The following is a 16,613-nucleotide window of genomic DNA, read 5'->3' as shown; positions in this document are numbered from 1 at the left end:
TCTCTTAACTTTTGGGGAGGGGAACACTTGGCCTACTCTACAGAGGACATTCCTCTATTTGAAAGGCTGTCTATCTCTTCCAAGTGCTCTGTCGGATTAATGAGTCACAAGGAGGGAGAGTGCGAGGGGGCCTTGAAGCTGGACGACTGAGCAGGCTTTCAGACTTCCCCACCACAACGAGAAGAACTCTATTTCTATTATATTATAGTTCCATTCAAATTATGGTAATTATTTCTAAATGTGGATCTATTCACATAAATTAGCATGTGCACATTTTAAGCAAAAGCACATTTGTTACAGTTATGTTCTCATGCCTTGTAACAGGCAAATTGTCTTCTCACAGGTCTGTTGTTTAGGTATGAGCTGAGTTAATGGCAAATGAAGCTTTGTTCTGGCCTCCTTTTTCTTTTCTTTTTTGGGAGCATACATAGAGTAGAAGCTAACTTCTCCAGCCAGGCCACATCTTTGAGACAGTTCTCCAAGAGCTGGCCTCCTGGATCAAAGCTGTTTCTCTTTAAGGGACCCCATGCTAGATATTGAATTGGGAATGAATACTGTAGATACTTTACACTCATGAGGATGAATCGCACGAGGTCTCCCTGCACTCTCTGAATGGTGCTTGGATGCCCTCCCTGCACATTCCCTGTGCTCCCTCTTCAGCAAGGCTTTTCTTTTAAACTCTTCCCACTGTGACTTCACTTCAGAAGTTGCATCTAATCTATGTTGACATATGAATATGCATTGACTTGTTACTGTCGGGACTGGATGTTCTCTGTCTTCTCTTGCAAAAGCTGGCTCTTGTGCCAGGGAATTCCCAGTGCTTTATGTTATAATTACTTATGGTATATTTATATTCATCTGCTTTGATAATACTCCTTCCTAGAATCAAACTTTCGCTAGGGCTGGGTTGCAGAGGGGAATGGCAACTATGGCACTGGCCTTGGACGGCCAGGATGGCCACGCTATAGCAATCATCATGGCAGCTAGACTGGTGACTGGCAGTGGCCGCTGAGACCATATAACACCAGTCTTGAAAGACCTACATTGGCTCCCAGTACATTTCCGAGCACAATTCAAAGTGCTGGTGCTGACCTTTAAAGCCCCAAATGGCCCCAGCCCAGTATACCTGAAGGAGCATCTCCACCCCCATCATTCAACCCGAACACTGAGGACCAGTGAGAACTGAGATTACAGAGAACAAGGCAGATGGCCTTCTCAGTAGTGGTGCCCGACCTGTGGAATGCCCTCCCATCAGATGTCAAGGAAATAAACAACTATCTGACTTTTAGAAGATATCTGAAAACTGTGGGGCGGTTATTCCGAAGAAGCAACTTATCATTGATCAAGTGTTTAGGGAAGTTTTTAATGTTTGATGCTTTTATTGTGTTTTTAATATTCTGTTGGGAGCCATCCAGAGTGGCTGGGGAAACCCAGCCAGATGGGCGTGGTATAAATAAATATTTATTATTATTATTATTATTATTATTATTATTATTATTATTATTATTATTATTATTATTAGCAAAGCTCCAGACAGTTACCATTTCATTCCTACTGCCCTTAAAAATCAAATGCAACTGGTGATGTTTCAGAGTGCTCTTACTTTAAGGAGTAAGGAGAGGGGGCTTAACGAAATGACTGATCATCTGCCCCAGGTTCTCTCTCCAGAATCATCAGGTAGGACCAGGAGGGATCCCTGCCTGAAATCAATGTAGTCAGTACTGCAGGAGATGGACCATTGGTCTGACTCAGTGTATGGCAGTTTTCTCTGTTCCTATGTTATTTATCTTTTTTCTTCTTCCAATGTCCCTTTGCTACCTCGTTCCCCCTCCTTTGTGTTGTTCACCCCTTTAAACATCTGTTGTTAATTGTGTGCAGGGTAGGTGCCAAACGTCTTAAAGCACAAACTGTTATGCCAGGGAGCTGCACAATACCCCAGGGGCTTATACCCAACATGCTGGCGGCTCTTCCAGTTGAGGGGGAAAGGCTACAGACGATTTCCCTCCAGGGGCGATGACAATGGTGTCTCTGCTATGGTAGCTACAGCACTCTCTAATCCATATTTCAGCCATATAATCCTATCCCATTGCGCCACACCTGTCGTATGTCCTGAAAGCCACTTACAAAATGAGAGGCATCCTATCCTGCAGGCATAGAGAAGTCCTGCTCACGAAGAATCGGCTCCATGATTTTCTGTTCACATGTAAGACAAGTTCTGCTGAAAAATGTAGGACCCAGACAAGCAGCTATTTACAAATGCTCACCTAAGTAGTTATTAACATGGAAAGCAGCCATGATTTTGCAACAGTGTTTTGGAACACCTAGCATTTGCACAGTATAATGTAAAGCTATAAAATTTCCATGTGCGTGGTCTGAATCCATTGCCACATGTTGATTTCATGCATCTTAGGACAACATATGCACCACATGTATTTGGCTCTGTCTTGCAAGGCATTTCGTTTTCAGAAAAGCTTTCTTGTTGTTCAGCTCCCTATCAGAAGTACTCTCTCTGATCACTGTTTTTATATAGAACCAGGGAAATCAAGGACATTATATATTATATATTTTGCTGTCCTGCAAGTCAGAGTGTGAAGAGCAAATTCCACACTGAATGGTCGTTTTGGTCTAATTTACAGATAATTGATATGTAATAACAAGCAAGAGGTTATATAGAACAGCAAAAAGAGACAGATGTTCATGACCCTCGATGAAGCCAAAACAAAATGTGATGGATTTCCATGTTAATGAGGTCACTGTTAACTCTGGGTTGTGCTATTATGACTTTGCTCAATTTAATCTGATCCTTTTAACATCTTGTCTTGTTCCAATGTTATGACTTACGTCAAACAAATACATTTCAGTTAAATTCTGTTTATATCACTAGTGAAGTGAACTTGCTAATAGGGATAGGAAAATCATTCCATCTCTGTTGCTCTTAGTTGCTCATTTTTGCAGTCTTTAATTCAGTTCTTCACATTTCCACATCAGCTTGCATTTTTTTAAAAAAAAGTCATGAAAATGCACCAGCATTTTATTGTGCATTTCCCAGTATATAAATGTTGCCATGCAATTTTGCTTAACACAATGCATTTTTGTATGACATTTTCACCCTTCTCATGCACGCTTTACCCTGGTATATGCATATTTTTTTTACACATTACTTACCTCATAGGTTTGCCTTTACTGTAAATGTGAACTGAATTGAATTTATTCTCCTTCCCTATCAGCTGCTGCCTGTCAGAATCAGTGCTAATGTGAACTGAACGGTGGTTTAGAGAAAACTCACAGTGATGAACTGACTCGAACATTAGGGAAAGGGCTGTAACTCCACGGCAGAGCAAATGATTTGCTTGCACAAGAACCCTGGTTTGATCGCCAACATCTCTAGGGGAAAGCTTTGGGTTTCCCTTGCCTGAAACCATGGAGAGCGGATGGGCTAAGTATAAGTTCCTACGCCAACTCAAAAGCATGGGATAAGTTCAAAAATTCTGGAATCTCCAAGATAAAATACATCTTTGGTTTAGATGTTTTGAGACATGCTGTCAGTCACCATCTTTTTTAGCAGACTAGATGGTTCTTTTAAACATGGATTGCCAACATGGGGAACAGGCGACATTTATTTGTATCTCTCTGAAGAGAGCCGATGGGCCTACTTCTGATATGGGCCTTAGTATGGTGTGCTATGCTTCATACCACCCAGCTCAGAAAATTAGAGGCAAAACCAAAGTTAGAGGCTTTTGTAGTTGCTAATATTCACACCCTTTGTGTGTGTGTGTGGGGGGGGACCTAGGGAGTAAAATAAATACATTGTGCTAACTTGGTTTATGGCAGATTTGTCATAAAGGGTGACTGTCATGCACAAATAGATTGCCAAGCCTTCCTTCCGCAACAGGCTGAGGGAAGCGGCATAACCCCATAATGTCATTCATGTGAAATATCAATTACAGTGGTACCTCAGGTTAACTACTTAATTCGTTCCGGAGGTCCATACTTAAACTGAAACTGTTCTTAACCTGAAGCACCACTTTAGCTAATGGGGCCTCCTGCTGCCGCCACGCCGCCAGAGCACGGTTTCTGTTCTTATCCTGAAGCAAAGTTCTTAACCTGAAGCACTATTTCTGGGTTAGCGGAGTCTGTAACCTGAAGCGTATGTAACCTGAGGTACCACTGTACTCCAGAAAAAAAATAAGGCAATAAATAACACCATGTGAAATAATTTTAGTGGAAAATAAAAAGTGTACTTTCCCTCAATGTATGTTCTCGGTTTACTACTACAACATGGTGGGCACATGCTAAGGTTCTTTTTAAACACACACACACGTACGCCAATTAATTGCAAGTTATAAAATGTTTTTAGTTGTGCTCATGATCAAAAAGCAGCCTGTGATTTACGACTTGGAACATTTTCACCAAAGCCCGAGAGGTTATGAAAATAACACAACCCGCTTATAAATTGACATGAGCAAGATTTCTCATATATTTATACTCAAACCAAAATTATGATAATAATTCACATGGAAAACATTAAGAGCTTCAGAAAAATGCTTTCAGTTCCCTGCTGTGGTTATTGGGTCCAATGAAGTACGCAGCAATGGTCTACTGTCAAACTCTTCTGTTTTTCCCATTCAAACATTGATAGATCTCTTAAAACCTTGTACTGTTTTGTAGTCATTAGTCCACAGATTTGCTGACATGTTGAGGTAGTTCAAGGGCATGTCAAAGATGAACCCCAAAATGGCTTGGACCCAAAGGACTGAAAGCCACCTAGGTGTTCTGAAATGTGCAGTTCCCAGTGGGGAGGGGAAAAACGTCTTCTTTTTAAAAAATCTAACCTCCCTGCAAAACAGACAGAAAACCACAAAGGTAACCCTTGGACCCTGCTTCCCAGCAGGTCATGATATGGGTGGTTAAACGGCTCTTGATTCCACCACCACAAGACCCGGTTTGCATTGCACCCTTAATATGGCAAATTGGTGCGTTTTTAACGCATGAAGCTGTCTCAGATCCAAAGACTCTCCTCCCTGGAAGAGAGGGGAGTGGTTGTGGGCGGGAGACCGAGCTCCGCCCCTGGTAGGGGGCATTAGCCCCCTCCCCTCCTACCTGGCTGGTGCCCACGCCCACCGGAGGTGGCCAACCAGGTGCCTCCGGGGGGCGTGTGTAGCAGCTTAATGCTGTGGTGCTAGCTCCTCCTCATTCGTCGTCGTCCCTCAGCGAGTCACCCACCCTCCACTCCCATTTAGCTCAGGGTATAGGTTTTTGGCCTTGCTATGGACCTTAGGTTGGTCGCCCTGGTTGGCTGGGGGGCCTGGTAGGAATTTTTCCATTTGGCATTAGGCCTTTTGGTTTTTTCGCCTACCTCTTAGCAATCGTCACAACTTTTGTGGTATTGGTGGGTAGGTTAGGCATTGGATTCATGTGTTGTGCTGTGTCAAGGGCTAGGTGTGGCCATCGCCTATGCTATCTACCGTGGGTTATTCCGTTAAAGGAATCTGGCGGTCGTGTATTCCGTCCGATGCCTGCTTGGCGGGAGGCCATGGCACGACCCTCGGTGACATCAGGGGGTGAGCCTATAGTTGGATGAGCATCAACAGGCTCCACCTACTGTTGAATAAACCCACCACCTATATTCATCCAATGCCTAAGCCAATACCTTTTCACTGCTGTAATCAATAAAGTTGTGGCCTTTTCTTGCCCATTAACCTTATATCACGTGTCCTTGTGTATTTATTTCACATAGCGGAGTCGGGCCCTCGATCCACAACATACCCTTTCCCACCATATACTTTGCATATATGTATTAGAACTTTTCTAATTTATACAAAGCCTGTATCATCCTCAAATTGTGGCCACCTGTTGAGATAAGGATATTCCCCAGCAAACCTAATAATGGCATGATGCTTTCACATTGGAGGGTCACCCTTCACTGATCCTCTCACTTGCGTTACGTTGAAATTTCTCCTGCATCTCCCCTCCCAGGATTGTTCATCAATGAATGAGAAAGGTAATTGCACTCAAAAATTATCAGAGGGAGAAAATCCTTTTTTTGGTGAGAAGAATCTCAGGAGTCGTGTGCAGGGTATTTGTTGTACAGTGGTGCCCCGCAAGACGAATGCCTTGCAAGATGGAAAACTTGCTAGACGAAAGAGTTTTCCATTTTGGAGGTGCTTCGCAAAACAAATTTCCTATGGGCTTGCTTCGCAAGATGACAATGTCTTGCGAGTTCCTGCTGGTTTTTTCCCTCCCCCCTTTTTCTAAGCCGCTAAGCCGCTTATCAGCTGATCCGATCAGCAGATAAGCCGCTAAAAGCCGCTAATAGCGCTAATCCGCTAATCCGTCAATGGGCTTGCTTCGCAAGACGAAAAAACCGCTAGACGAAGAGAATCACAGAACGGATTCTTTTCGTCTTGCGAGGCACCACTGTACTCACCTTATTTTGAGGCGGCCAAGGGGTGTTTATGAGAAGAAGTGTCCTTCCTTTCATTCTACAAATCATCTCATCAGTGGTCTGCATTCTGCAGCCTTCCTGACTGTCTGTGCTTCAGTAAAAACCCACGGGGCCTCTTTGAAGACCAGGAAGCACAGGCAACCAGGAAAGAAAACTGGGAAACTTTACTGGAAAGGAAAGCAGACACACCACCCTCAGCAACCTTGTCACAATAAGGTGAGCTCAAAACTCAGCACTCACTGAAATTGTACAAAAATTGTAAGGTGTTCTGTGAATGCAGCAGAAAAAAGAAGCCTCTTTTGCAAGGGAAGAAAACGCTTCAAAAATTGGAAGACAGATTTTAGCACAGCAGTACCTCTGACTCTTTTCATCATTCATAACAAGCAGAGACAAGAAATAGATAAATATCAGTGCGATCTGATGATGATGTTGATGACCATGGAATACTAGGCAAGTTGTGTGAACCGCCCTGAGACCTCCAGGTATAGGGCAGTATATAAATTCAATAAATAATAAAAATAATAATAGGCAATTCCACCACTTTTTGCCATGCGTAATTCGTAACCACAAGAATCATGCTGCCAAACCCAACTCACTGCTAGTGCAAACAGGCTCATCCCCATGCTTGCAGATGTCCAAGAGACAGGAGCCAAAAACATTTCTTAAGATTTCAAGCATTGCATCTTGGTTAAATCAATATCACAGGGATATGGTGAGGCATTCTGGTTCGTTCACATATATAGTTAGATCAGTTTCCTGACATGGGCTGCACATTGTAGCAAATTTCCAGTGTACATCTTGCTCAATCTGGATTGGGATTGCAGTGGTGTGTGTCCCACTCCAGACCAACTCCCGTATGCTACTGGGAAAAGCTTGTATTTAAGGGCATGCTACATGATCAATCAACATCCTTTTTAGTTTGGAGTCATAGTGTTCAGCTATAGGAGTTGTTATAGTGGCTCATGCGTTTGATGGAAACAGTTATACAAAACATACCCCTGAAGGATTATTCCAAAACATGTTGCTCCCCCCACAGAAAATCCTTTCTTCAGGAACCTGGATCTCCTTCCTCCCCCCACTTCCATCTACCTCCCTGCATTGTACATGGGATCTACTGGGACACAGAGAAGGTACAGCCTGCAGTCCTGCAAAATGCAAGGCTGGTAGGGAAATCTTCCAAACCAAATCATTTCTAATCGGGAGAAGGGCAGGTGAACGGGAAGAGAGGGAACACTGTTACTTCCAATATTTCAGGGTTAGTTCGGCTCTCTAAACTCCTAGTTGCCTGTTCTCTCTTACCAAGCAGAATAAAGAGCATTTGGAGTTGGAAATGTCACAACCTATTTCCACTGCAGAACTACCCCTCTGCTTTAACAGTCAGAAAGGATTGAGCATTCTCCTGTCCCAACTTGCTGCTCGGTAAATACTGTGTGTGCCTGGCCTGAATTGTGTAGCTGGGAATGTATATAATCTGCTCTTGTAAAAATCAGTTCACTTGAGGGCAAGCACATGAAGTAATCCCACTGCCAGTTTTGCCAAGATCAAAAGGACTTTGTATGCAGATGCTACCATCCCACACAGTGTTTTGGAAGCTCAGGAGCAATTTGGGGAGCAAATATAATAATGCGGTCTGCTGGTCCTGTGCAAACTTCTGCAGAGTTCAGGAGTGGGCTGATTGCCTTGCAAGTCAATGGCCGGAATCTGCATACAATAATCAACAACATTCATCTGAGGATAAAGGGATGTAACACCCAGGAATGTACTGTGAGTCCTCAGTTCCTTGATCTTCATGTATTATTATATGCAGATGTATTAATGCCTAGTATAATTGCAGTGAAACAAGATTGGCTTTGGGCTTCCTTTAAAACCTGCTAATGTCAAAGGCATGTTTGACAAAACTGTATCTGGGTCCCTTGCACCCCCTTTCAGTGAATTTAAAAACTGATAAAAAAAAAGAAACCAGGCCTGAGAAATCAAATTTGAGGCTTCTGGGACAATGCTGTAACCCATAACTGTTGTTTGCATATCACTTCATAAAATATGCAGAGAGCTTTCCCTAGCAAAATTTTTATATATATATATATATATATATTTGCTTTCGTAGATTTTCACGGGTACAGGAATGCAGGTTTTGGTGTCTTCGGGTGTCTTCCCGTGTAAGAGTTGGGGTGTCTAGGCGACGTTTCGACGAGGTCTCACTCGTCATCTTCATCTTGTCAGCTGGAAGGTTTCCTCCCCGTAGAGGTGAGATATTTGCTTTCGTAGATTTTCACGGGTACAGGAATGCAGGTTTTGGTGTCCTCGGGTGTCTTCCCGTGTAAAAGTTGGGGTGTCTAGGCGACGTTTCGACGAGGTCTCACTCGTCATCTTCAGGCTGGTGCTTTCGGCTTCTTGTTACTTGGCTCTGTTCCAAGAGCCAAGATGACGAGTGAGACCTCGTCGAAACGTCGCCTAGACACCCCAACTCTTACACGGGAAGACACCCGAAGACACCAAAACCTGCATTCCTGTACCCGTGAAAATCTACGAAAGCAAATATCTCACCTCTACGGGGAGGAAACCTTCCAGCTGACAAGATGAAGATGACGAGTGAGACCTCGTCGAAACGTCGCCTAGACACCCCAACTCTTACACGGGAAGACACCCGAAGACACCAAAACCTGCATATATATATATATATATATATATATATATATATATATATATATGCTTTCGTAGATTTTCACGGGTACAGGAATGCAGGTTTTGGTGTCCTCGGGTGTCTTCCCGTGTAAAAGTTGGGGTGTCTAGGCGACGTTTCGACGAGGTCTCACTCGTCATCTTCAGGCTGGTGCTTTCGGCTTCTTGTTACTTGGCTCTGTTCCAGTAACAAGAAGCCGAAAGCACCAGCCTGAAGATGACGAGTGAGACCTCGTCGAAACGTCGCCTAGACACCCCAACTTTTACACGGGAAGACACCCGAGGACACCAAAACCTGCATATATATATATATATATATATATATATATATATATATATAGGAAATGTGAAAATTGCACTGCACAGCTAAGCAACTTCAATGATATTTTTTTAATCAGATTGAACAAGCAATTATGGTTTATAAAATAAGACAGATAAAAAAATTAATCTGGAAAATACTGCCAACAATTTAATGATATAATATATATATATATATACATTTTAATATTAAAAGTAAATTGTAAATGTGTCTTTATAAACAATAGGCATAAAATAGATCTATAATAGTAAAAGCTCTGCCTCTCTTTTTAAAATGCTTTTTCTTCACAGTAATTTCTTAAGTATGTAATATTTTTCCCTCTCAAAGAAGTAGTGCAATTTGAACAACGTACATCATGTCAATGGATTAGAAATTCTGCATCCCTTAATACAAGTCTTTGTAAATCTCTTGTAGGAGTGGATGAAGGCTCATATCTGTCTCCGTTTTCTTTATAATTTGCAACAGCTGCACATGTTCTGTTACAATCTGTCTGAGGTCTGTCATTTTCTGCAGCAATTTTGCAAACAGCTGTGATGACTCTGGGTGATTCAGCTTCAACTGGAGTTCTAAAGCTTGCAGCAAATTGTCTTGGATATCTTCAATGGGCTTCACATTTATTAATCCAGGGCGATCTAAGAGAGGAACAAAACAGCAGGGGGGGCGTTAATCAGAAAAACAGACAAAACCCCACATATTTGTACAGCATTTCAAGCACATTATCACTGAAGTATTCAGATTTTTATTACATCTCAGCTGGGATTTTTGTAGGTTTTGATTTTCACAGGAAATAGCATGAGGCTGAACGAGGAGATATCCTCCATCTGAGAAATGTTACTGAAATCTGCTCTGAAGGTCGGTGGTTAAAAAATCTCCTAGCACTGAGATGAAGAGTCCTGGGGATGCTTCCCCCTGTTACTTTCTCTGGAAGTGACATAGTTCATATACTCAGGTGATGTTGCTGCCAAACTGTTGCCTTCTGGCGTTTTTCCTGTCTTTCCCAAGACTTAGGCTTGTGGTGGCTTTCAGTACAATTGCAATACTAGGCTTGCATGTGTGGCTTGGCAATGTCCTATTAAGGCAGCTGGTTGCAGGAACCATTTATGACGCACTTGGCAACATGGTTGACACACTTCTTGCACTGACTTGCCTGACTGCGCTCATGGAGACCTTTCAAAATAATAATAATAATAATAATAATAATTTTATTATTTATATCCTGCCCATCTAGCTGGGTTTCCCCAGCTACTCTGGGCGGCTTACAGCACATATAAAAAAACCATAAAACACCAGACATAAAAAATTTCCCGATGCAGGGCTGCCTTCACACAGGTCAGCTGTTTGAAAGATGGGCACCTCCACCTACCTGCCAAACAGCTTTCAGGCAGGGATTTAACCTGCCTTTGCTCTTAGCACAGTCACCACATTCTGTGCCCCAATTTGGTGCCTCCCAATTAATTTTTTCAATAGGTAGCACTTGCCATTTTCTTTTTTAATATTCTCATGTCAGTTATCTATCTATCTGTCATCTACCTATATCTATCTATCTCAAACATTTTGTACAAAATAAAAATCTCCATCAAATGTTCATAGAAAATTTCATAGAAAGTTCTACACATTGCCAGAGGTTTAGTTGACTCACTTTAGGAAATATGGTCATTGCCTATTTCCTTCCATTGTGGAGCAATGAAAACATGTTCACATTCCTTTGCTCACATTTTTCACTTCTCATGTGATTATTTCACTATCTTTGTCACCAGCAATTTACTTCTAAATTGGTATAAAGCTTTTGACAAAAACATCAGTCCTTAAACTAATATCTCATTTGCCCCCAATCCGCCTTACATTCTTAAGGGAGGGAACTTCAGGCGTTGTTCAACATAACTTCTGGCTTTGTGTTGTGCTTCATTTTAAGGGACGCACGCAAACTATAATTTTAGAAGCTTGTGAGCTGAAAAGATGGTCAAATGTTGATGAATAATTGTGGGAAATATTTGTGTTCGAGACCAATTGCCAATAACTTACTGCTGCCTCTTTTGCTAATGTATAACCTGTTAAACTCACTTAGCCACAGGAAATGACAACTTGATAACCCAAACCTATAGTGTGCTCACTGCAAAGCAAAAGTTAATAAGTAAATCAATTACTGAACCATTCAGCTAAATGGAGAAGAGGGGCGTAGCCTGTTTAGGGCTCCTTAATCAACCTATGCACTGGGCACAAACAGGGGAGTGTGCACAGCTTTGTCTGAACGGGCTATACTGATATGGCTTAATATGATCTGTGGTTTTCCAGGGTTCACAGTAAATGCTATGCCATCAGCACAAGTAACCACACCAGTTAGTTGCCCCTACATCAAGGTTTAGAGTGAAGGGAGCAGATATTAGAGAAGTACAATTTTCAGGGTAGCTTGAACCTTTTGAGACCAAAAGAAGACCATTTCCCATTTCTCTGGCTATGTAATCCTGGTTGTGAAGAAAGAGCCCATTTCTGTAGCATTTACTTATAAAAATCCAGAGAAATGGGGAAATAAAGGGCTAGATGAATTCATCTTTATCATTGCTGCTTACTTGAAATTTGTTGCTATAAGTAATGTGGATCAAGCAATTTTACCACATTCAGGTTTTTTTTTTCAAAGTTATGCATTTTTTCTCGCTAAAATGACAACAAATATGATTTTTACCAAAGCTATACCATGCACCATAGATGGAGGAAATAAAACAGAACCAGGAAGGAAGGAAGGAAGGAAAGAAGGAAGGAAATAGATCATAGTTATCTCTTTTTATTTAAAAGAGGATTTGCAGTCTAATCCAAAATGACTGAGGTAACAAAAGGGTGAATTGGCAGTGGATATGGTAGCTGGCTTCTATCTTATTAAGTTTTATATATATAATCAATAGTGACTGTCCAAAAAATAGGAAAATCTGTAACAAAAATTATTTGAAGGGTTTTTGCCCCGTAAATCATTATTTCACTATCAGCTCTTTAGAACTATAAACCATAAACCCTGGATTAGCTATCAATTTGTGTTTTTTACCTGAGGAGGTAAGCAATATCATATATGTTTGTGTGTGTGTACACACACATACACTGAGAGAATGAAAAAGTGTAAGCAGAAAGCCACTGAAAAGGAATATTGCACACATAAAAAAGAACTCAGCATTTCCAAAATTGACTATCAATAATAATTTATTCAACCCTTTCTAGATATATCTTTATGTATGAAAGGTCACAAAGTATGTATTTCTTCATAGTTAAATGATCTGGCAGTTCTTAATATTTACAGATGTTACTATTTTGGCTTTTCAGGGAGAGTGTAGCTTTAAACATCTGGTTGCCAATCTACAGTATTACCCTGAAACATCTGGATTCGGGATGCGCAGCAATATAAAACTCAAACAAGCATGAAGTCTATAGCCTATTTCTAGTGTTTTTGAAAAGCTAGAAAATTCTCATTTGTTTGCCTCACTTAAAAATTAGTATTTTAATGAGTCTAAAATAAGACTGAATGAAGGGCATCTTGATGATTTTCAACCCATTGGGTGGAATCCAGTTAGTGTCAATCTGCTGAAAGGAGGCATCTGTCAGCAGAACGGGGATGGGGGCAATTTCTCCTTCCCACTGCAGAACCCTGAGCAATGCCTGCCCCCATTGCTTCAAAGAGTTATGGGAACATTCAAGGAGGAGACGTTGCCAAAAATTGGCCCCTTTTCTGTTCTGATGATGGATGCCGTCTGTCAGCAGGGTAGTGCCATTTAGATCCCATCCTCCCTAATGAAACATAGTTGGAATTTGAATAGCGACATTGGAGTATTATGAAAGGAAAATAGGAAGCTGCCTTCTACTAAGCCAGACCATTGTTGTCACTGACTGGTGGTGGTTGTGGCTCTCCAGGGCTCCAATCGGGGGTCTTCCTATATATTTATCAATACAGTTATCAAAATATTTTAGGGCAAATTGAACAGTGGTAACAAAGCATGAAGACTGAGGGCTAAAACTACCGACAGTGCTAATGCTCTCAAAATTAAAGTGACATCTGAACCACTACAAATTATCTACAAGTTTTAACTATACAGCTCAAAATGGTGGGGCTGAAAAGGATGAAAATGGTTAGACGAATGTCTTTTCTAAATGTGGAAGCATCTTTTGTTCCTCAGCATTTTCTCAGAGTTAATTGTACTTTCTGTTAATCATTGACTTCTGAAATGTTCATAAGAATGATTTTATGTTCCATGTACACATGCAAAATTACTGTGCATTTCTTATCTCCAAGAGAAATTGCTACTGAAAGTCAATAGGTATTTGGCTGAGAACCCTTATCATAGTGCTAGTATGAATCAGGCATGACTCAGCAGTTGCGTGCTTAACCATAATGAGTACAGCACAAATCAGGTTTCGGGCTTAAAGAAATTATCCTCAGATGTACATACGATTAAATGTGTTTCATTTTTCTATGAGATCAAAAGAACAAATTCTGAAAAGGTAGGAAGGGATGGTGGTAGCTGGTGGTTAGGTTCTCATCTCCTCCCTTCCAGCTTGTGAGCAATCTTTAACCATTTCTGGCAGAATGACAAAATAGGGATTAAGAAACTACAGTTTAAAATAGGTTAAGCATATAAATACTTTACACATTTGTGTGTACAACACACACATAGATTCTGCATAAAACCTCTGTTTTAAAACTGCAGTCTTTAAGCCATTTGTTCTCTCGGATTTTAAAGTGGTTTGTTAATGTGTTACATTATTCAAGTGATTACTGCAATTTTCACTTGCAAACTTGAACATGTACTACTTCACAAGAAACCGCCACTGCTATTCATGTCCTAATGATGTCCAGACTAGAGTACTGTAATGTGCATTATATCTGAAAGACAGTCTGGAATACAGTTAGTACTGTAGAGAAGATTTCTGTTACTGGGTGTGGACTGGCAAAAATAAAGCTTTGAAACTGGCATATTATACCTACACTGTTTACAACTTTGCTTACAAGATAAATCAAGGTGCTATTTTTCATAACTGCAAGACTAAATGCAGGGAGAATCCTTGCCCCATATGGACTCATAGGAATCTTAAGGGCTGTCACTGAGAATTTGCTATCAATTCCTTCTTCATAGAAGGCAAAATTGTCACCCTCCAGGAATACAACCTTTTTTGTGGAGGCATTGGAATAGTGGAATGCATTTCCTTGGAAGTTTCATCTATCTTCTTCTTACGTTTTCTTACCAAAGGTAGGTAAACACACACATTTTTAATTGTGACCTTAGGAATGTGATGATGCTTGCTTTCCCGATGTTATTATTTGGTTTTCAAAAAGTTTTTATTAATTGGTGTTAGCTCCACTCTGCAAACCACTTGGTGAACTTTTTGAAACTTGGGACAGAAATATTGCAGATTTTAAAAAATTACATAGTCAGCCATAATGATTCATGGCATTTGGGAAGTGACAAGCTTCCTGGTGACCTTAGAGGTGGGGCAGGCACAGGTGGCTTGTGTGGAAGGAAAGATGTAACCTCATTCTCCCGCACTCTGAATGCCGCTATCTCCATCCACAAAACCTTAGAAGCTTCAAATGAAATAGAAGGGATTCCACATAATCTCATTTCAAAAAGAGGGGATTTCAAAACGTTTTATACTCTAGCAGAAAGTGTTGCCTTCAACCTCTTCCCTCACCTTTTCATTCTGTTAAAGACCTTATTTATTTTTTCCAGTAAGCTCGTTGATGTTTAAGTGGGTGAGTATAAGCCTAAGGATTTCGTTATCTGCTGCCAATGGGCAGAATTCAACTAAGTTGTGTGCATGGAACAAGGCACACATGCAGGGCACTATGTGGAATTCCACCCAATGTACCCTTGATATCATTAGAATAGATGATAAACAATATTAATTAAACTGGTAGTCTATTGACTTCAGTGGGTCTACTCTGACTCAAGTAGATCTAGCTCACTGAAAATAAAAATTGCCAAATGAGATACCACATAGAATATTTGGTATTTTGAGGAAGGCGCAGACTGTTAATAAGTGCTAAATACCTTTGACAGTTAAATAAACCTTTGTAGGCAAAGGAAGGATATGTCTTGGGATATACAAATCAGAAATTTGTACAACTGGACATACTTTATATTTGTACCTACTAGATCAGCTTCAGAGGCACTGATGACTGAAGTATTAACCGTTTTGTAATTCAGTACTAATATTTATAATTAACTATATTTGTCAAATTAATATTACTTGTAGTTGGGGAATGAGGCTCACATTAATCAAAAGACTTTAGCGTTATATTATACTGCTAGGAGGCAACATTTAAAATAACTTTTTCTAATAGAAAACAAAACATTTCTGAAGTTGTACAAATCCCAGTTTGCAGTCAAATACTGAATTCTATTAAAGCAAATAAGGGAGTTAGCAGTATGTTTCTCATTTGTAGACTTTTCATTAATATGGGGAAAACACTCCCAAGACCATTGGCTCATATTATAAAAGGCCCTTTTTGGGCTTCAAAATTTCATTGTAGCTATCCAAGAAATATAGCAGGGATCCCACTTGCCTTTAGTCAGTTAATTCAGAGTGCTTGGGGACCAATTTATTCCAAAACCTTTCTCAAGTAAAGATATTCTGATGGCATATGTACTTGATAAATGTGATTTTAGTTAGTCTAATGAAAACACGTCACAGGACTGGAGTTTCAAGTGAACATGAGAGAAGTGCCAACGAGTGATTAAGCCCTTTAAAACCTGGCCATGTCAAACCATGAAAATAGCGAATGCAGCTGGGAAGCAGGAAAGGAGACAGAAGAATGCACATAGGATTTGCTGGATGGGCTGTGCTTAGCAATGCTAATGCAACTTAGGGGGACAACAGCGGCACTTGGAGGGTGTGGGACGAGTGCCCTCACTCTGGGGATGCTGGTCTCCTTGTGGCAAGGGTCTGCCATTCAGTTGTAGAAAATCCCAGGTTCAATCTCTGGCATTTGCAGCTTAAAGGATGAATAACAGGTGATATGAAATGGCTTCTGCCAGAGGCCCTGGAGAATTATTGCCAGAGGAGGCAACAAATGAGCATATAGTTTTGCCTGGTGTGTACGGTAGCTTCCTATGCTATATTTTGTGATGAGGCCGTCAAGGTGAGGGCCATGCGCAACAATCTGAGGTAAACCAGGTGCCATGGAATGAAACT

General features: G+C 40.9%; 1 protein-coding gene across 4 annotated transcripts in view; it reads right to left on the bottom strand.

The window, feature by feature from the left end:
* Positions 1-9,567: 9,567 nt before the first annotated feature.
* The window catches only part of PPARG (peroxisome proliferator activated receptor gamma), a 56,273-nt gene continuing 49,227 nt past the window's right edge, over positions 9,568-16,613 (bottom strand). For all 4 annotated transcript variants that reach the window (XM_083489006.1, XM_083489009.1, XM_083489008.1 and 1 more), the window contains one exon: positions 9,568-10,075. In XM_083489006.1, coding sequence (XP_083345132.1) covers positions 9,828-10,075 — 248 coding nt within the window. In that variant the 3' untranslated portion in view covers positions 9,568-9,827. The remainder of the gene's footprint in view (positions 10,076-16,613) is intronic.

This window comes from Podarcis liolepis, assembly GCF_965112155.1.
Source record: "Podarcis liolepis genome assembly, chromosome: 2".
In the NCBI taxonomy this organism is placed as follows: domain Eukaryota; kingdom Metazoa; phylum Chordata; class Lepidosauria; order Squamata; family Lacertidae; genus Podarcis; species Podarcis liolepis.
The sequence above is the reverse complement of the archived record's forward strand: the minus strand, read 5'-3'. Positions and strand labels throughout refer to the sequence as shown.